The sequence below is a fragment of the Gymnodraco acuticeps genome, unplaced genomic scaffold, assembly GCF_902827175.1.
Source record: "Gymnodraco acuticeps unplaced genomic scaffold, fGymAcu1.1, whole genome shotgun sequence".
In the NCBI taxonomy this organism is placed as follows: domain Eukaryota; kingdom Metazoa; phylum Chordata; class Actinopteri; order Perciformes; family Bathydraconidae; genus Gymnodraco; species Gymnodraco acuticeps.
This window is the reverse complement of record NW_022992265.1, coordinates 1158447-1180166: the sequence shown is the minus strand read 5'-3', so window position 1 is coordinate 1180166 and position 21720 is coordinate 1158447. Positions and strand designations below refer to the sequence as shown.

The 21720-nt window shown below is 41.0% G+C and overlaps 1 protein-coding gene across 2 annotated transcripts in view; it reads right to left on the bottom strand.

The window, feature by feature from the left end:
• Window positions 1-21720, bottom strand: part of robo1 (roundabout, axon guidance receptor, homolog 1 (Drosophila)) — a 254486-nt gene that overhangs the window by 217712 nt on the left and 15054 nt on the right. For both annotated transcript variants that reach the window (XM_034207109.1, XM_034207111.1), the window contains exon 2: window positions 14924-15048. In XM_034207109.1, the coding sequence (XP_034063000.1) occupies window positions 14924-15011 (88 nt within the window). In that variant the 5' untranslated portion in view covers window positions 15012-15048. The remainder of the gene's footprint in view (window positions 1-14923; window positions 15049-21720) is intronic.

The following is a 21720-nucleotide window of genomic DNA, read 5'->3' as shown; positions in this document are numbered from 1 at the left end:
CAGAAACCCAGAACAAGATCTGATTGGTTGCTTTCTTTTCTAACACAAAACCACTGAAATGCGTAGTGCATGGTCCGAGAAGGACAAATAAATCAACGTAACACTGTAATATTACAGATCAACAACACGGATACGATTCTCATTTATTCATTTTATTACATTTTATTTATATAATTAAATCGATGTTTTGTTTGTTTTATCTTAGTGTTCCAGGGTATTCTCTGAATACCTTGAAGGCCCTGACGGTTCGCCACTGCTCATCATGCAGCTCAGTCATTGTGAAATTATGCAGGAGTCTTCTTCCACAGTTGGCCATGTTTATTCTCATTCTGCCCTCATCCAGTGTCATTACATCCTTTAAAGAAGCCTTTGTGTCACCAAATATAACTTGCTGCAAATTGAAATAAAGTGTTTTGACTAAAGTGGTCCTGACTGATCAGATTGTTGTGAGCCACTGATAGATGACAAAAGAGTAAGGTCAAATGTATAATCCTATGTGTGTCATTATTTAATAAACCATGAAATGAATGACAACCTCTAAACTGTCACAGTGGATGCCATTGTGTGCCTCTACTGTACAAATGTTATATGACATTTAAGTATAGACACTGTTTTGTTCTGAGTTGTGCTAAAGGACACATGAATAATTGCTCAAATTCCATGTTTGCCACACTGGTATATTTCACACATCCATACAAGTATATATAGCACATGGTGTTAAGCCTGTTAAGAGCAACACACTGCTGGTCTTAATGAAGAGTAATATTTAACCTTTACTGGATGTACATTTTACAATTTTACAATTGATCTTCCTGTCTGACTATCCTCCAAATGTATTGTCTTTTTAGTACAAACAACTACCTCTTTTGTTACGACTTACATTACAATACAGCTAAATATGTGCACAGACCTTAGACTAAAACTATTCTCCTTTTGGTTTCTAAAGACTTCGTAACATCACCTATCTTGATAAGGAAGACCCTTCCAAGAGATCTTAAAATGTGCAAGAGGTTTGTGGTGAGGATTAAACATTTAAACATATTAAGTTAATGAAGATTGTGTCATTATAGGTCCTCTCAATGCTTAGTTTTTTTGCTGACTTCAACTTGGATACCAGTTCAGAAGCGGTCACAAATTCTCAAACTGTTTCATGTAACTAACCATTAAATCTACTCAGGCATACAAATATGCGACTAATAGTAATGTTATACCAATTGAATGGGCATGAAAGATATATCAATATATCATGTTGAATAGCTGCTGCTCACAGGGCACTGCAACCTTCAAGTTGTGCCTCGTGCAGTCGACTCCACAGAACTGATAAAAGCAGGCACAGTACACAGCTGCATCTGTGCAGCAAAGCCTGAAGGTGTGACAGACACAGGCAATACAACTCAGCCAAGAAAGTCAAGATGGTAGAGGCAGCTACCCTGTCCTGACTGTCGGACGCATGGCATTAATATGAGGAAGAGATAATGGAGGAATATGGATTCAAGAGGAAGGAGAAAGAAGAGGAAAGTCATCTGAATACTGGCTGTGTGATGGATCGTGTGTATGTGTGGGAGTGTATAAACTTTGACAGAAAGTATTAGGGTTTCCCCTTTTCATGAATGTTGAGACCCAGCTGTGTGTTTAACCCCCGTAACTTGCCCTGCCATGGGTCTCCTCATTCAGGCGATCACATGACAGGGGCCAACGTCCTCTCAGCATCCTTGAGCACGGTGTGATGGCACGCAGCCAATGACTGATCACTCGCTCGTTCCCTCTCGTCAGCACTTTCCCTCATCCAGCTCGTCATCAATGCTTGGCGGTAATAAAACCAATGTCATCCTGCTCTTTTGTGAAGTTCACATGGAGAGATAAGGGGAGAAAAATCTGTCTTTTGTTTCAAATTAATTTCCCTCCGTCTTTGTACACACCATTTTCCTGGGTGGCATTTAGCACAGACGGCAAGCTCATCTCATGGTTCCTCGCCTGATTTCAGTCTCCATTATGAACATTTGTAGCTTTCAAGTCAATTTCCATCTGACTTTAGTGTGTATTATGTGTGTTTCTAAATGGAAATAATTGACCAGGTGAGGTTGTTGTGGAGCAACAGGAGCACCACTTTCGTTAATTAAAGCTGCATGTGGCTGCCGTAAACATTAGGCAAATGGGGTTGTATATCAGGCTTATTACCCGGACATGATCATCAGAGCGAATACTTTGTCCAGGTAAATATCTTTTAGCCTGTCAAACTGAGGCTCTGCCGAAGATATGAGCAGCTGGTATATCTTATTCATGCCATTCAGGAAAGAAAGTATGATACTGTAGTGTATGAGAGTTTAGGGAGAGAAGGAAAGTCAAAAAGGGCAAACATTGAGGGATTTGGTATTATTTGGCCATAACTCAACTAGGGTTGCGACATTTTTATTTTTTAATCTTTCTGCTCACTTACTATTATACCAGACAGAAAAGTTGTTTAGGATTAATCATATCTCCCAATGTTCCCTAACATTTCTTATCCAAATCATTACGTGTGTAGCAGACAGCGGTATGTTGGAACTGGGCTATGAATGCCTGTAGAGATTGTGTGGGTGCAGTTCGGACAACAACATTAAGAGGAGATAAGGGAAACTCATAAAATAGCAGCGTTTCATTTCCTAAAAACACAATAGATTCCAGGTCTGCCTGACAGACTACTATCAGCGACTCTGAAGAATCATAGCTTATCGTTTCTGTGAATGGAAAGGTAGACCAGCACAACATAGGCAACTGTGGCTGGAATGCTGATGTTAACATGGAGGCATTGCAACATTACATTAGTGAGCAATACATTCCAATAAAGCTCAACAATGTGGGGCAAGCACTGTATGTGGAAAGGAATTTACTGCATGCTCTCCCCGACTTTAAAGCTTATTTTAGAATGTATTCTCTCCATGCGCCTGACATTCTGCTTTAGAAGCACAATACGCATTAATATTTCATATCACAACACAGATACACGTACACACTTTGGCCCGACACCTCAGTGTTGGCAAGTCTCTACAGCACAGCGGAGCATACAGCACAGCCTGGCTACCTCCTTAGTATTTTACAGGGCATTCACACAAAAAAGTTTTTAAAGCCTTACAAAAAGGCTCATCCAACCTTGGAAGTTTAAATATTTAAACTTTGAATAAAGTGATCACTGATCCACATAAAAAAGATTGACAAATCTATACCAAGTGATCAAAGTGAATTATTTATAGAGATTGAAAAATACTAGTACATTATTTTAGTACAAGTATCCATCGCCTTTGAAAGCACACCTCTAAATTATAACTGGCTTAGAAAATTGGCTTTAGTTAAATGAACAATAAAACATGAAAATGTGCATACTATTGTCTCTAACAAGCTTTGAGCATATCATACTCAGTTCATACTGGCAATGTGAGAAAATAACTGCCCGATATGCAACGCATGGGAAAGTAGTTCATTTTACAAACGATGTGTTTCCATGTATTGATTTTCTCATTTAAGTTCTGGTAGCTCATTAAAGTTATAGTACAAAGAATTGGAAAGCATTGACCGCTACAATCAGTTTTCTTCCATCTAATTTGAAATACTTTTAATGTAGGAGAGCAGAATAGAAAACAACTATGTATTTCAGTTTCATGAGGGAATCACAACAAAAGCAATTGGGTTTTTTCCCGATGTCACCTTTATGCATTAGGCAGTTATTTTTTAAATTCACAAAGGTCTCTATTGTTTAAGCGTGTTTGTGTGAATATGGAATTGGACTACTGGGGATGTAGCATATTGACTATTCTGAAACAACAAATCGTTGTCAATTCTTTTTGGTAGAAGATCAATAGATCAGTGTGTGAATGCTTGTCCTATCATTATGCATCCAAGCTCAAGCTCCTCCAACAAGACTTCACATGGTGAGCATCATTTTTTATATGAAATCTTTACCACTCCTAACAACATAAGTTTAGAAGATCAGCCTTATCAATGTATCACTCTTCTCAGCAATCACCAATCGATGGACACTGAGGTAAGTGTCTACAGGTCTAACACCCAGAGACGTTTTCACTTAGACAACGACTAAAAAATGACCCAGTCCCTCCTCCTTCCTCTCCTCTTCCTCGTCGATTGTCTGCAGGTCTGTGCCTCTGTGCCTCTGCAGCAAAAGCCAAGGTGATGGAGACAAAAGGCAGTTTGGGTATTAATTCAGCGCTCACGTCTTCTTTCAAGATCCTTTCAGATGCAAAGCGCCGGGCTGCGCAGTGGGCAGAAGGGGACGCTGACAATTACAGTCTCACATTGAGCGAGCGCTGGAGACTGACTCTTCAGACTGATTGACAAATGAAAGAGATGAAATAGCTTCTATTTAAAAACGGCCACTTGCCAGAATAGGAGGATCATCTCCAATATCTTGTCTCAAATGGGAAATGGAAAAGAAGAGCATGCATGGGAAATTGAGCTCGCAATTCAGTACTTTACAAAGGCCATTTAGGCCACATGCACAGAATACCCAGTGGTATTGTGGACGCTTTAAACCTCAAATTCAATGGATCATGAAGATAAAGCAGCAACTTTCAGGGCTTTGCATCCAATTGCTCTTTCCCCGTACTCTAGAAACTTTTCATGCTGTGCTTACTAATCCACTCCCCTGTATACAAACAGATGAACATAAATGAGGGATGCAAGATCAACACAAACATACACTGATTAACCAAAATCGCCTTGGTCATAAAATGAAAGACAACAAATACGTCTGAGAAACTCTGTATGTGATTTCTGGGGAGACAAACAGATACGTTCATTGTCCTGCCAAACAAGTAGACTCATAGATTTCCAATCACGGCTGTTGCTCAATTTGCCTGCGTTTTCTCTCTGTACCCAATCTACACAGCTGAGTAGAACATCCAAATCGACAGTTTGTGGAGACGGATGCCTGTTGAGCGCCTTATCACATGGGAAGCCAGAACAGCATGGCTCCCTTGTGTGTTAAAATGTACTATGTTTTCTTGCTGAGAATAATATTTTACTGAGCTTTTAACATTTAAATGTCCAATTCAAATATGACTGAATAAAAGAATGTTTGACCCACAGGAATAAAACAACAAAGCTAAAGCTATGCAGTTATATGTGTCAGTTACATATACATTTAGTGAAGGCATTGTAGTGCATAAGTACCATTACTGTGTGAGTTACATTTCAAATAGAACCGCAAAAAGAATATGAATAACAAAAGACAATGACTATGAATTGTTTGTGTTTGAATCAACATAGTAAATATACTTTAGTTGTGTAGCCTAAAGGGCAGCCCCTGCTATCTATAAAGGCAAGAAAGCCTCAATAGTGATTTGTCAAACACATCTCGTTGAAGTAGATTGTCCCAAGGGCAAAACATCTTAAAAATGACCCATTAATATGCATTAACAAAAGTACATTTTGAAAGTGAATTTGGGAAGAGTGAATCAGTCGAACTATTATGAGCATGAGAAGCAGGTAGCCAGAGTTGACGCAACACAGGTATAAATAACAAGCACTTGTGTCTGAGAGCACAAACAGCTGCAGGGGACTGCTGCATGCTGCTGGAGGAGCACAAACAGGTTCTTTGATGGAGAGAGGGATGTGAGGAGAAATTCATTTGTGAGATGACACTCTCCCGCAGCCCCACAGCACTAACCCCATGAGAGGGATGCTGTGGCTCCGGGTGTGTGTGTGTGGTGTGTGTGTGTGTGTGTGTGTGTGTGTGTGTGTGTGTGTGTGTGTGTGTGTGTGTGTGTGTGTGTGTGTGTGTGTGTGTGTGTGTGTGTGTGTGTTGTGTGTTGTGTGTGTGTTGTGTGTGTGTTGTGTGTGTGCGTGTGTGTGTGCGTGTGTGTGTCTCGGGTGTACAGGGCAGATTGAGGAATGGGGTGAAACGAGCCAGAGGTGCCCATGTCATGTCTCTATGTAAATCAGTAAACTCTGCCGCATATCACTCATGCAAACAAGTACACACACACACACACACACACACACACACACACACACACACACGCACGCACACACACACACACACACACACACACACACACACACACACACACACACACACACACACACACACCACACACACACAGTACAGCTGAGGGAAGAAGGTATGAAGCAGGTGGTAGGAGTTTCAGGTGGAACATGGGTCACAATTCTACCATTTATCAACTGCTCCCATATTGAATTTGATTTAAAATTAATGATATAGAATGGGAAGTTTCTGTGTCCTTATTCCTTAGGCAGGAATTATATCAATAAAATCATTTATCAAAGAACTTGCTGTGTTGTATTGAATGAATATTCAATAGAAAAACTTTTGCTGCTTGAAGGAAGATCTGAATTAGATTAAGACATGCCTAACTTTAGTTAGAATGCCTAAGAGGTTGTACAGTAAATGCATGTGTAGGTAGTAATGACTACTAAATGAGTCAGCATAATTTGTGATGACATTACAGCTTCAGCCATTTCTGTTGATCTTGCTTAAACTGTCGGCAATGATTCGCACACACGTGTGGGCTCAAAGCATCTGCTAATATCAAACTTTTATTTTCAGTTGAATTACAGTTCACCTTGATGGTGTGCTTTTTTTTTTACAAGCAACATCCTTTAGTCCCTCTACAGAAAGTGTGAACTGTGTTGTTAATTCAGCCATGACAGTAGTGTGCTGAGGTTCAAGGTGAAGACACACTGTGTACTTGTAAAGCTGTAACCAAATGTAAGGAATAAAGAAATGGCACATTCAAGCTAAGGACATCACATTTCAAGCCTGGGAGCAAATATGAAGAAAAACTGAAAAAAGCTTTGTGTGTACAAAGCCAGCCGTTGACACACAAAAACACAACCTCCATGTCAGAAAGAGGAAAGCCCAGAAAAGAAAAAAGAGGTGAATAATAATAAAACAAATGGCCACACCTCCGGGAGCGGATTTTTCATCATTAAATGATGGCCTGGGGGCAGAGACAGTATGATGAGGAAACACTGGCTTGTGCCGGCTCTGTAATTAAATGGTGGCCGGATGGAGTGAGAGGCAGAGATGATAAGCTGGGCTCTGCGCCCCAGGACAGGAGAATATTGTCAGATACGTTAAAAATATTGTTATCTGCGAGCAAAGAAGCTTTTTTGCAAAAACAAAGATTGTTGCAGTTTCCTAATGGAATTACTGCCGCCTCTCTACAGAAACGCAAACAATGGAGAGGATATGTGTACGTTGGGGGAAAAAATAAAACATAACAGCCTGGGGTAAAATGTCATAAATGAAGAAAATTAATGTAGGATACAATAAAGAAAGACTTACAGCATGAGAATATTAATATAAGAATACATATCTTTAAGGAACACTGCATGACTAACTATTTAACAAGATTAGATATAGTACTTAGGAAAGTGTATAACTTTTTCTAGAAATAGTTGTTGTTAGGATTTGGGATTTATTCATCTTTTAAAACGTAATATATTGCTGCACTAACAAACAGATAGTTTAACGGATATCCCACAGGACAAAATGTCAAAACTACCGTACCAGCAGGTAAGAACTTAGGACCATCGCCAGGCCTTGAATGAGATTTCCCTAGTGGCCAAACCATGGAATTATAACTGTCATGTGAAATTGTTGGGCCCCAAAATTATGTTGTGAAGAAAGCTCTGCTCAACAGTGGATTATTAAAAGGTAACTAACTTCCAGTACAAACACTTCAATAGCCCTTCTTTTAAAGATTAGGTCATAAAAGTTGTAAGATTTTCTAATAACCTAATAGAGTTATTTTACATAGGTATTATGCACTTCCGTTTATGTGAAGATAACACAATTTGTTTTGGTTTCATGCACGACTGAAAAACATTCATAGAAATTAACAGGGTCCTGTTTTCAATTAGTGCTCTAAATACATCCAAGAGGGAGATTGGTCCTGTATCAAATATTTAGTGTGACAAAGTCCACATTCAGTCACTAAGAAGCACAAGAGATTTCCTGACATTTGATTCAATCCTTGTCCGCGGACTCCCCAATAATGACTTTAGTTCCAGTGTAAACAATTGAGTCAACACGGCTTGTCATGATTCCGTTATACACAAAAGCAAACATTTTGCTCCCAGAACACAAATAATATCATGTATCATACTTAATGGTGTTGAAATAGATTAAACTACACAAACAAACAACAAAATATTGAATGCACAGTACAATAAACCATTATAGTGTGCGTTAAAGTGAAAAGAAAGATAATGCATGGAGTGACAAAAGGGATAAGCACATGTGCAATTTCAAATGACAAGACTAAGATTGGTTTGTTTTGAGAAATCTTTTTGGACAGTTTGCAGAGAAATGGCCTAGTCTAAGCTTTTTTTTGACAAAGCTTTTTAATATGTCTTAATGGAATGAGAGTGTCACTAACTCGTATCGTTCTTCCAAAAACAGTCCGTCACAAGAATTCCATTACATGAAATGCCAAGCCTTCAATCCTTTCCATTCAATAATGACCCATCTCCCTTGAGAGAGAAGAATAAAACACAGTGGTGAAATGTGGACTTCTCACATAAATAGTGCTGTACTGTATAACGCAATCAGGGATCACTCTTGAAAGTTGGCAAGGAGAGAAGTATACTTTGTTTTTAATGTCTGGGTATTCTATTTTGACTTTTTCATTGGTAAAAAGCTTTTGTCTCCCCTTTGCCAAGCAATGATTGTTGTATCGCTGCCAGTCAGGCTCTGAATTCTCTCATAGGGGATTGAAGACGAGAACAGTCATCCTACAAAGAACACCCGTGACTCCATGGACTCCTGTGACTGATACCAGAGTAGACTGCTTGATTTTTCTGGCTTTAGCTTCAAATTAGATCAGACATCAGAAACGACCTTCAGATATCAGCAAAGCCAATATGCTGACTACGATGCATCCGTGAAGAAGGCCAGTGATCAAGATTTATGGAGTGAGGCACTGTGTGTCAAGAGTGATACGTGTCTCATCAACGGTGAAATGAAATGTCAAATTAGTTTGTGGGAGGACGCGTGTGTGTTTTAGCTTGTCTGCAAGAATGCTTACATGGCTGATGATACACAAGATTGAGAGACAAAGAATTTGCCCTCAAATAGGACTCAAAGTGAGATAATGAAAGGGAGGCGCGAGTGTCAAATAGGGTGCTTATAGTGCAGAACACTAATAAGGAGAGCGTCAGCAGGACAGCCACAGCAGATCCATTTTGCTCGGGGCTCCATCTTGGCAGCACCTGTTATAAACTTCCTTTCCCGTCTTGCACAATTGGTTCTGTAATTTAAAAAGGTCAGCATGGCTCTTGTGTAATTCAATACTATCATGGTGCTGTATTAACCACATATTTAATCACCTGCAGGGTGGTGTGCAAGCTGAATACCGAACGTAAAGTGAAGAGGTAAAACCCACTGTACAACAAAGACCCAGCTCTCTCACCTGATACAAGACTCACAGTGTGAAAGATGTATAGTTTGTCATTGATTACAGCTCTGTTAACACTTAAGTTGAGAAAATACATTGAAAAAATAAACGTTTTTAAATAAGGAATTCATCGGCAGAAAGTAAAATTGGATGGCTACAGGATAATAGTTGACGTTTTTTTTAACAAAGGAACATGAATGAGAAAATGTAATATGTCTGAGTTGCACGGTGGAAGATATACATAATATTTTGTGTTTTGGAATGTGGTTGTCTAGGCAATCACATTTAAGGGCAAGTTCACCAATGAAAACCATCAGGAGTATGGAATACACTAAATCAAATCTTGAAACATACAGAACCATAAATCTTTTTCATCAACATAATACACTGTAAGAGACAAAATCTTGGAAGTCTACAAACAACTTTAAGCTAAATAATTATTTTAACCACACACTGCAACGAAAATACAAAGCAGAAATGTCTGAATATATAACAAATGTTGTATTGCTGTTTGCGGTATGTACCCAGCCAAAAATGTAAACTATGAGACACCTGTTGCACTGAGGCTGCCAGAGCATTATTCATCCATCCATCCATCTTCTCCCGCTTATCCGTGGTCGGGTCGCGGGGGTAGCAGTTCCAGCAGAGAGCCCCAAACTTTATTTTCCCTGGCGACATCAACCAGCTCTGACTGAGGGATCCCAAGGCGCTCCCAGGCCAGCGAAGAGATATAATCCCTCCACCTGGTCCTAGGTCTACCCCTTGGTCTCTTCCCAGTTGCACGTGCCTGGAACACCTCCCTAGGGAGGCACCCAGGTGGCATCCTAACTAGGTGCCCGAACCACCTCAACTGGCTCCTTTCGACGCGAAGGAGGAGCGGCTCAACTCCGAGTCCCTCCCTGATGACCGAACTTCTCACCTTATCCCTAAGGGAGACACCAGCCACCCTGCGGAGAAAACCCATCTCGGCCGCTTGTATCCGCGATCTCGTTCTTTCGGTCATGACCCATCCTTCATGACCATAGGTGAGGGTAGGAACGAAAATGGCCCGGTAGACAGAGAGCTTTGCCTTCTGGCTCAGCTCCCTTTTCGTCACAACGGTGCGGTAAAGCGACTGCAGTACCGCTCCCGCTGCTCCGATTCTCCGGCCCATCTCACGCTCCATTATTCCCTCACTCGAGAACAAGACCCCGAGATACTTGAACTCCTTCACTTGGGGTAAGGACTCATTCCCTACTTGGAGTGGACAGTCCATCGGTTTCCTGCTGAGAACCATGGCCTCAGATTTGGAGGTGCTGATCCTCATCCCAGCCGCTTCACACTCGGTTGCGAACCGATCCAGTGAGTGCTGAAGGTCGCAGACCGATGAAGCCATTAGAACCACATCATCTGCAAAAAGCAGTGGTGCAATCCTTAGTCCACCGAACTGCAGACCCCCTCCCCCATGACTACGCCTCGAAATCCGATCCATGTATATTACAAACAGGATTGGTGACAAAGCGCAGCCCTGGCGGAGGCCAACCCTCACCGGAAATGGGTCCGACTTACTGCCGAGGACCCGGACACAGCTCTCGCTTTGGGAGTACAGAGATTGGATGGCCCTGAGTAGAGACCCCCTCACCCCATACTCCCGCAGCACCTCCCACAGTAACTCCCTGGGAACTCGGTCATACGCCTTCTCCAAGTCTACAAAACACATGTAGATCGGATAAGCGTACTCCCAGGCCCCCTCCAGGATCCTTGCGAGAGTAAAAAGCTGATCCGTCGTTCCACGACCAGGACGGAATCCGCATTGTTCCTCCTCAATCTGAGGTTCGACAATCGGCCTGACCCTCCTTTCTAGTACCTTAGAGTAAACTTTCCCGGGGAGGCTGAGTAGTGTGATGCCTCTGTAATTGGCACACACCCTCTGATCCCCCTTTTTAAAAAGGGGGACCACCACCCCGGTCTGCCACTCCTTCGGTACTGTTTCCGACTTCCACGCAATGTTGATGAGACGTGTCAACCATGACAGTCCCTCAACACCCAGAGCCTTCAGCATTTCCGGGCGGATCTCATCCACCCCGGGGCTTTGCCACTGTGGAGTTGTTTGACAACCTCAGTGACCTCCCCCCGGGAGATTGGTGTTGATCCCCCGTCATACTCCAGCTCTGCCTCTAACATAGAGGGCGGAGTTGTCGGGTTCAGGAGTTCCTCAAAGTGTTCCTTCCAACGCCCTAACACTCCATCAGTTGAGGTAAACAACGTCCCATCCTTACTGTACACAGCTTGGATGGTTCCCTGCTTCCCCCTCCTGAGGTGTCGGACAGTTTTCCAGAACAACTTTGGTGCCACCCGAAAGTCCTTCTCCATGTCTTCTCCGAACTTCTCCCACACCCGCTGCTTTGCCTCGGCCACGGATGAGGGAGTCCCCCGGGATAACAAATCCCTGAAGGCCTCCTTCTTCAGTCGGACGGCTTCCCTGACCACCGGTGTCCACCAGGAGATTCGAGGGGGGGGCCAGAGCATTATGGGAAATAATAATATTTCATCAGAGAAAAACAATCGCCAGGTAAACTATCGTTCTCAGGGAGACACTTTATCTGTAAATTGTAGTTATGTACTCTGGAAGGTTGTGACAAGAAAATTGAATTGTATTTATTATATCATTTTTTAGTTTACTTTATATTCCAAAAACTTTAGCGCGATTGATTATGTTTGATAAAGATAATCATGTCACTGGATATTTGCTTGCGTACATGCATCTTAATGCCACATATTGTTACTTGGTTACACAAAACATCAATGACTGTCTTTGCTTGAATCCCCTGACCCCATAATCAGAAAGAGAAATACTGGACGGCTCTGCAAAATGTACAATTACGATTTATGGCAAAGGTTATACACTGCATTCATGTCAAAAACAGCATGGTTAAGGTTAGGGGAAGATTATTGCAAATACACTATGGTTAAGGTACAATTAGGTTCATGCAACTAGAAAGCTTTTTTAAGCTTAAGTTAATGTCTTGGTTATTCAAAAAGCACTCACTGTATTGCAGAGCTGTGGAGGGAAGCTAATACCACTTCCTGCATTGCCATTAAATGTTTTCCCTGCATGTCAATTAAAAGGTGCATAATTGTCCAATATTAACATAATTCCTAGAATACTGGGCGGATATTCTGTTTTAAGACAGTGAGACAGTGTCAATGCTCACAAATCTGAGAGGGTTAACAAAGAGCCTCAGAAAACCCAGAGGATAAGAATGATAAAAAGAAGGGAACGGAGTCATTGCTTTGCACATTGTAAGAAAATCTAAAGAGCTGTCAGTCAGAGATTATGCAAAGTAATACATCAAAGTGACGCCTTGACGTTTTTCTCTCATTGAGAGACAATGAAAGGAAGATAGTGTCCTTGCAGAATTCGACTTTCTTCTATCTTTAGGTATTTAGGATAGTTTTTTTACTATGCTACACATGAACAATCCATGACTCTGACATCCCTCTTTGGTTTGGTTGAATTGTCACTAAATCTGCACGCCATGATGGAGGCAGGAAGTGGCTTACATAAGAAATAATATCTATTTGATATCTTTAAAATCTTTGTTCCTAGCAACAATACACTTAGATACTTCATTCTGCACATACAATTATTTTGGGTATCACAACTAAAACTAGAGCAGAATATAAGTGAGAAAATATAAAGATAAGAACTAAAGTGATATCTCTCTGATGCTAGTTTAGCAGAATTCACAATGAGCTGAATTCAAGCCCAACACATCTCTAACTGCTGCCAGTCAGAAATCCTGCTCCAAAGGTGTGATTGAAAGCATTTTTGCCATGGGAGCGATCCTTCACCTTTGCACACACATGCTCACAAACACACACTCTAACACCATTAAATCAGAGTACAGGGAGTCACAAACACTGCCTTCTGCTTGACAAGAAAATGGCTTCCTAGATCATGTTGGCGAAAGAAAATACGGAGAGAGAAGATGGTGGCGTGGAAACAGCTAAATAAAAAAAATGAGAGTTGAAAGGTAATAGAAAGAAACTAAGGAGCCAAACTAAGTACATAATGAAGAACAAGGGTGAAATGCTCCTCAGCAGGACTGCATAGTGGTCCTGCTGAGGAGAACTAGGTGGAAAAGGACAGACATCAACTCCATGTAACAGAGATGACTGTCAAGTGTGGGGACAACAAAAGTGCCGATAGGTGAATCTCGTTTTATCAACACGAGAGAAACACAACTTCTTGAAACACATTTATTCAAAGATCTATCTAGGAGATGTTTGAGAGATAAATGAACAAAGTAACAGACCCAGAACAGTTTAGATTAATGGAGATGAAGATATTTTGAAAAAACAGTATTTTTATCTGTCAAAGGTCAACTGTTAAGTGGATACTTCCTGCTTCACATTGATGACAGAGGATAATGCATTGCATGTGATCTAATAAGAGTCATGAAAACCAACAATTGGTCCCTGAATTTCATCAACCCAAGAGACAACAGAAATACTTTGATTAGGGGTTAACTTAGAACATTTTGTATTTTTACCATTTTCTATCATTGGTGTACTGTTAGATTAGACAGAGTTTTAACACAAACTGTTTACTTTAGTCAAAACTGCACCAACTGAGAAGTGTTACCTCTAACTCTCAAACAAGGTTTGTTATTTCTTACTTGAGAAGGCGGAAAATCGGAAATTCCTTGGTGACCTTGCATCTTGCACTGCTTCAATAAATCATCTAGACTCTACGCCTCTGTCAAACCAGGCCCAACACACTCAGCCCTGGTGGATGAGTGTGTTGGGCCTGGTTTGACAGAGGCGTTGAGTCTGTCAATAGTCTCACATCTATTCAAAACTCTTAGGTTAGGAAGGCACCATTAAAATAGTTTATTTCCACATCTGCAGCACTAAACACGTTCACATTTATAACCAAGATCTCGTGCTTAGTAGAGAAAGAAAGACATCGTTTTAGTATTGTAGTTTTTTTTTTTTAAAGTTGGAAAGCAGTCATACTAAAAGAAACTGATATATCAGTGCATTTAGGCTTACAGTACATTTTCCCAATGAATTTCATGCAATTTTTTCTTAGAAACACATTTCCCAAATGTACCCGATTCATTATATTGCTGCTATCCTTATCTGGATAGCCTGGAGCTCAGATCTCAGCATGGTATCTTCCAGACAATCAGGAAGCAGAAAGCTGTTTCACTTAAGTTAGTGTATAATAGTGCAGCTAGACAATTGCTGCTCCCGAGACAGTTGAGTTGTCTTTGGTTAAATACTGTTATAGACTACATATATAAGCGCTAGTGTGTGCCAATATCAAGGTATGAATTCTGTGTGTCCAAATGAAAAATAATCATTAAAGCTAAAAGGTAAAGGTGTCACGCACGTAATAGTCAGACAATCACACAGCTTGACAGACACACTGACAAACCATGATGATGATGATGGAGTGAGACAATGGAGTCTTCATCACTGATGAGGAGACATGCCGGTTCAGAGAATAGGATATGTCTTACCTGGGACTAAAGGAGCCTCTTGGCCCTGGACCAGGCTGAGCAGAACCATTAGGAGGAAGGGCGTGGCCCCTGACCACATGCCACGCATTGTGGTGCTCACTGTCCTGGCATCACTGAACAAATATCTGAGGAAAGAGAAAAACATGAAGCAATTACACAGTGGTCATGTTGCTAAGATAATCAGCTCTTCACAGGAGCTGAAAGGAATAAAGATGAATGGGTATTCCATTTGTTGTGCAAATTATAATAAATGCCACAGTGCAGGAAAACATTGCAATTATTTCAAAAGCATGGTCATGATACATATAGTAAAACAACACATTTATAATGACATGTTATAGTATAAGTGAATGCAAAACAGGCTTTCATGAGAAACGATAAACAATGTAAAATAACTCAATAGAGAATTGAGATCCTTTACGTTGAAATAGTAGAGCAGTTGGATCCATCATTTATAATCCCATGAGAGTTCAGTCTTTGCATGTTAAGAAGATTGCAAATCGACTTTCTCTGTTGCTAAACTCTTACTCAGTATCTCCTTTTGTGCATGCACAACAAATGCCTCTGTGTCATATTGATTTCAGACAGGTGAGACAAAAGTGTCAGAGTTTAGTGGTGTGTGCGAGACAATACCGATGTGCTGACATTGCCTGCGCATAGTGACAGGGACCGTCTGTAGCATGAAAATAAATCGGAGGATTCTCCGGATCAGCCATCTGTGGAACAACCTGTTCACCCTTGTTTGATTACAACCAGCAGGCCAGGCAGCCTCTCCATCTCCAGCTCTTTCTCCCTATCTCTCTCTCTTTCACACTTCCCTCGATGTACTGCTATGCACTACGACTTTCTCCTCGCAGCCTTTTTTCCCAGGCATCACATACTCCTTGAATTGGATATGCTTCAACTAAAATATGATGGACTTGCTTTATCGTAAATCCTAAGGTGCTACAGTAGTGACTTAGTCTATTCAAGCATTGCATCTTTTGAGATGATGAGGAGCATGAAACATGGCCTTGACACAGTAAAAAAGGCAAGTGTGTGTGGTAGAAAAGAAAATGCTCTCTAAGCAAAGCTACCAATGCTTAGGAAGGGCCTTTTCAGTCTACATCCAATGTTCCTAATACTATGCTATGTTCTCCTTCCATCCATGTGCTATCTCTATATTTCTGCCAAATATTTCATGCAACTCTAAATGGACTCTTTGCCAGCGATTAATGGCAGCTACTTCTAGTCATGCCATCCTGTCCGCTCTGTCTCCCTCTTACGTTAGAACGAGAAACAAAGCACAAGCAGACAAATTTGCTTTTATAGCCTTTTCTCCAATCTTATCTTCAGGTAGTCCGTGAACCCTTTAGCCCGCTTTAATATGCGTTTTCTGTTCTCAGAATTAAAGCAGCCTCTGAAAAGCCTGTATATCAGATCAGCAACAATTGTTGGAGTGTGTGTTATCATCACTTCTCATTCCTCCGGTGTCACAGCAGAGTCGAAGAATTATGGTATGCATTTGCTCAATTTGCTCCATTTGCATGAGATGATGACAAGCTTCCGGCTAAATGTCCGATAACCAATTGCCTGTGGTTAGACTGAAAGATTAAAGCGCTGCCACTCTGCATGGACACCTGAATCAGTATCTCGGCAGTTTACTAGGAAGTGGCGGGCAATATTTCCCCCATTTTTCTAGATAATTGCGCCAGATAAACACTACATCGCTTTCTTGCAGGCAATCTGATAAATACCCAATTACCAGTCAGGAGATGGCTGTGACAAGTGGTTGCCAGGGGTCTCTGGTTTAGGGAATGTGGGATACACGGCATTGAGATGGCCTCTTCAACCCAGAATCAAGTGGACAGGAGCTGGACTTGTAATTCATCTTGTCACCCTGTTCCATTCGATTAATGAATGGGTGGTGCATAGGAGATAAAGGAAGATTTATTTGAGCCCTCCTCTCTAAAAACCACAAACACTTATGTGAAGCGTGCATCCCAGTCCAATCAATGACTATTGCTCTAAACTCATGATTGAGCCTGCTTCCATCAAAGGAAATGAGCCTGTTTTACAAGGCCTGTTTCAGTGGCTTCCACTACGAATTCAGTTTGAGAGGAATGAAAGGCCCTTATAGTCTCTCTCCATCTGAGTCAATGACTGCTGGATGTATTGAAACCAATTAATCAGGCAGTGACAAGAAGCAGTGCTGCTGGCTCAGTGACCAACTCCCACAAAAGACAGGAATCGTCAGCAGAACGGTGAGTGTCCACACATTGATTTTTCAGATGCTCACTAAACCAAAGGGATGTCATTCAAAACCTGTGGTTTCTCCTTGTGAGAGTTCTACAAGACTCAAACACTTAAACTCAACAGAGATCAGACAGCTTTAGATAACATTGTTACTTTGGATAAACAATAGCGTAACTTTTACCATTCGTCTTGCAGATTAGAGAAGTTTCCTGATGCACTAATTAAATGCAGTGTTGTGAACCCCGGGCAAAACGCAGTTGAAATGTGTAAAAAGAAGCAGGGAAATATATAGTTGGAAGCTTCTGAGGATAACAATGAACTTGATTTTACCTCTGACTGGGACCTCTACGTGTGATCGCTTAATCTATTTGTTTTTCATCCTCTGCTTTTGTACTTCAGAGGAACACTTCACATTTACACTTCCAACACTTTGAAACAGGGGTAATCCAGAGTGGGAAGCAAAGGGATAAGTACAAGCAAATACACTATACAAGCACACTAAAGTGTTATTTCAGAGTGGCCACTATAAAATACAGATGTGATCAATCAAATCCAATTATTCTGCCATCTCCACTTTTATGATGCCCATAAGGTCTGGTAGTGGCTCAGTCAGTAGGGCTTGGACTGTGAGCTGCAGGTTCAAGTCCCCGAACAGACCTAAATACTGTATGGAGTGTGGACTTGGAGAGGTGGTGTTATGCTGCACATTACATACATGTTTTTGCTAATATTACCATTTCTAAAGAACAAAAAATCCTTCTCAATCTCATGTAGTCCACGTGTTGTCTACGATCTCAATACAAATGAATCTAATTAACTTCCAACAATGTAAATAAAAGCTGAACATAACAAACTTCTTTAGATTGGATTTGTTAGCAGAGTTCTTCAATTCAATTGCAACATATGTAATATGTGCAGCTAATTAAGGGGCCATTAGGTACCAGAGACGTTGGCTACTGAATTTGTATTTTAATTATGTCGTACTGAACATATTTGTGAGTGAATAACATTTTCTATAAGACTTATATTAGCCAAACCTCATATAAGACTTCAGCAGTGAGTGCACTTGGAATTGAAGTGTTTCATGAACAATATGGAGGAGAGTAACAGCTACAGTGTTAAAAACTCAATATACAGTTACTGCATATATTTAGATGGATTGGAAATGATCCAATGCCATCCTTTATTTGACATTTACATGTTTCTATTTCATTTTTTTTTCTCTGCCTGTAAAATTGAATATGTATGTTCCATAAAACCAATAATGTATTTATAATGCTAGCATTCACCCATCCACAAGAAAGTAGAGAGAACTGTGTAGTTTGGCATCAATGTGTGCCTTATATATTTCTATAAGAGCCCATGCAGAAAAGTGGAGGTAACCAACAAAAAGAGAGGATACGGGCAACACACTCTCTATTTGATGAATCATTGGCTCTAGTTCATTGCGGTCTCATGCCACATATCCACTTGTTCTGTTGAGAAGCTAGATACATAAATATCCCTGTGATACAAGGTCTTGATTGTTCAATGTATTTGTAAATACATTTCATTGTTTATGTGTAGTCCTTCCTAAGTTCTAAATAATTGTTAACCTAATTTTTCTTATTCGGATTGCAAGATTAAAAGTGGTTATTTGTTGCTAGTGATCAGTTACCTAAAACATCTTAAACTATAGCACTGTATCCTTATAAGCTATACTATGATAGCTTTATTAGACCAGTATAAATATTCAACTTACCTCACAATCCTATACAAACACATGTATGACATTGTTCAATGACATGCATTGCAGGGGAAATGAATGTTTTTCCTTCATGCAAATAAGAGTGAGAAAGACATATCTGAGTTACAACTTCAGTTGGTCATTTAGTTAAACCTTATTCTGTCTTACTTAAAGGCCTACTTGAGGCCTATCAAGCCACAATCTGTTTGTTTTGAGTTTTTGATGAGTGGAGCCTGCATACATGCTCTTTACTCTTTACCATCGCAACAAGGGTTCCACTAACACTCATATTCCGATTTTAGTTCAAACCTATAGGTGCAACCAATTCCTGGACTCTGGTCCAAGTCACACAGTAACATGTCGATGGGAAAGCAAAAGTATAGGATATTGTCTCAAATTGATGACTCATGCAAATCCTGTGTTGTGGTGTTGTGTTGTGTCAGCGACATATTTTGATGGATGGTTCCTGGACCTCTCAAGCACTCTGTTCTCCATGTCACCATGGCTACTCCTTTCTCATAAAAATGCCAACAGTGGATTAAGCATATCATATTCACAGTACATTATGCTTCCTCACTTCATTACAATAAAAGGATTAACCTGCCCGGGATGTGTAAAGTGATCGGTGGGGAGGGCGGACAACATGTGGATGAACTGTCCTTCCCCCTTAGCGTAGATCACATTTCTGGGCTACTCCAAGACATGCTACTAATCATATGCACTCTGCTGGGGGCCACAGTGCAGACTGTGACAACACACCGGGACCAGAAACAAATCTGAAGCCATTAGGACGCCCTGCAGTTGACTTACATAATTGCATATGCTCAATCCATTTCACAGGGAAAGACCCTGCATCACAGTTCCACTTTCTGTTCATCGCTACTGCATGTTAATGTAATGGTGGCTGGTCAAAATAACTGTCTTTAATGGTCCACACTATTTTAGAAAGTTTGTCCAAGATGAAAGTTCCATATTCCAGGAAAGATGTTAAAATTGCTATAATTTAAGAGGGGAAAATGTTCTCTTCGTCCCTAACTGGCGAAATGATGGAGATATGAGAAAAACCCAAATTAGAATATATTAGAGAGCCTGAAAGCACTCCAGCATGACTGGGGCGATGGGCCCGGTCACACGCGCCATCCCTACAGTGATCCGTCTTCTCATGAATGTGATCTGTGATAAATTAAAAGCTGATTATTTCCGGGAGGGAGCAGCCCAGCGCTTGGCCCCCGGCCCCCCTCGCTGGCGGTGATGGATTAGTCCACAGTCTACACTATGGACCGGTCCCCACTGACTGCACAGCCATGGACGCCACAGGCCTAAGTGCCGCCTATCAAGATGCCACCGCTGACAACTCTCGATTTATTTAAATAAATGCTCCGCCATCTCTTTAAAGGACAACTCTATTTTTCACAAGACAGATGGGTGGTTCTTTGATTTTTTTGTAGTAGTGTGTCAAAATCCATCCCTGTTCAGCACTGTTATACTATATAGACGTGCTTTTAAAAGATCGGCACATATCAGCTTTTACCATAATAGTAATTGCTTTATGAAATACCAATCCAACAGCATTCCATCTGCGCAAGCAGAGGTTATGGTTTCATATTTTTTGTATTAAATGACTTAGCCATATGATATTAGAGCAGCATGAAGGGCACAACAGACAGGCTCATTCCCAGTGAGAAATGCCTCCCTATCAAGCAGCGTTATTGCAGTCAGAGAGCACGAGGCAGCTGTAAGCTGTTTCTTTGTCCGTGCTCAGGTGCACACTCCATGAGCTTAGATCGCCGTGGTTTTTACATTATGGTCCCATTCTCATGTGTCTGGACTGTTTTCCCTGGGTGGGCATCATTTGGACGGCCTACAGCGCAATTTGTCTGCAGTCATTGGGTCTGCCCGAGCAGGAACAAAGGCGGTCAGCCTGCCTATTGTGTCCTTTTGTGTCCCATATGTCAGAAGTCTGCTGCACAAACAATGCAGCAACTGCCAAGAGCACAACAGTCATTATCTGTTGTGGAATCACCGTCATTATCCTGCTGCAATCATAACTCTAATGACAAAAGTTGCTTTGTAAGCAGGTAGATTATGCAATGTTAATTACCCGAGCACAATGCACCAAGCGCATGTTTTAAATGCCACTCACAATAGCACGCGTTTTCCTCTCCGCCAAAAGCAGAGCAATGCCGGGTCCCAGGATGGTTGGTATAACCCCTTATGGCACACCTATTGTCATTAATTATTTTTCATTAATAAAAGTTATAGTAAGTAGATTACCTGACATAAACCAATATATCTGTGCACGTAGTGTTAATTGATGAACCTTCTCCCATAAAGTGGTCATTCTCATCTATCAGTCTCACTATCAGCTGTAGGAGGCTCAGTTTGGTTTTTGTGAGTCAAACACTCCTTTTTCATTATCAAGGTATCACTTCCATTGTTCCTGCATAAACATATATACCACATTGACCTGTTTCCTCACTTACTGGGCTTTAAAAAATGTCAGGCACTCAAACATTCTCAGGGGATGCAATTGAAAATCTAGATAAAACTGATTGAAACGCTACTTAGGCTGGCACATCTGAAAGAAATGTTCATTTGCATTATGTTGCAATACAGAGCAGAAAGATTTCCTAAACAGAAGACACAGAATGATTTTTCCCAAGCACAGTGCCGCAGCCTTTTTTCATTAATCGCTGTAAGGGTGCACTTTACCAGCCCACTCTGGCAAATTAAATCCTCAGAATAATATCTCCATCATTGCTGTATTCCTGTGCTCTGACACACGCATCTATCTGGCTTTGGAACGCAGCACAGCAGAGGCTGCCAACTCGGAAAG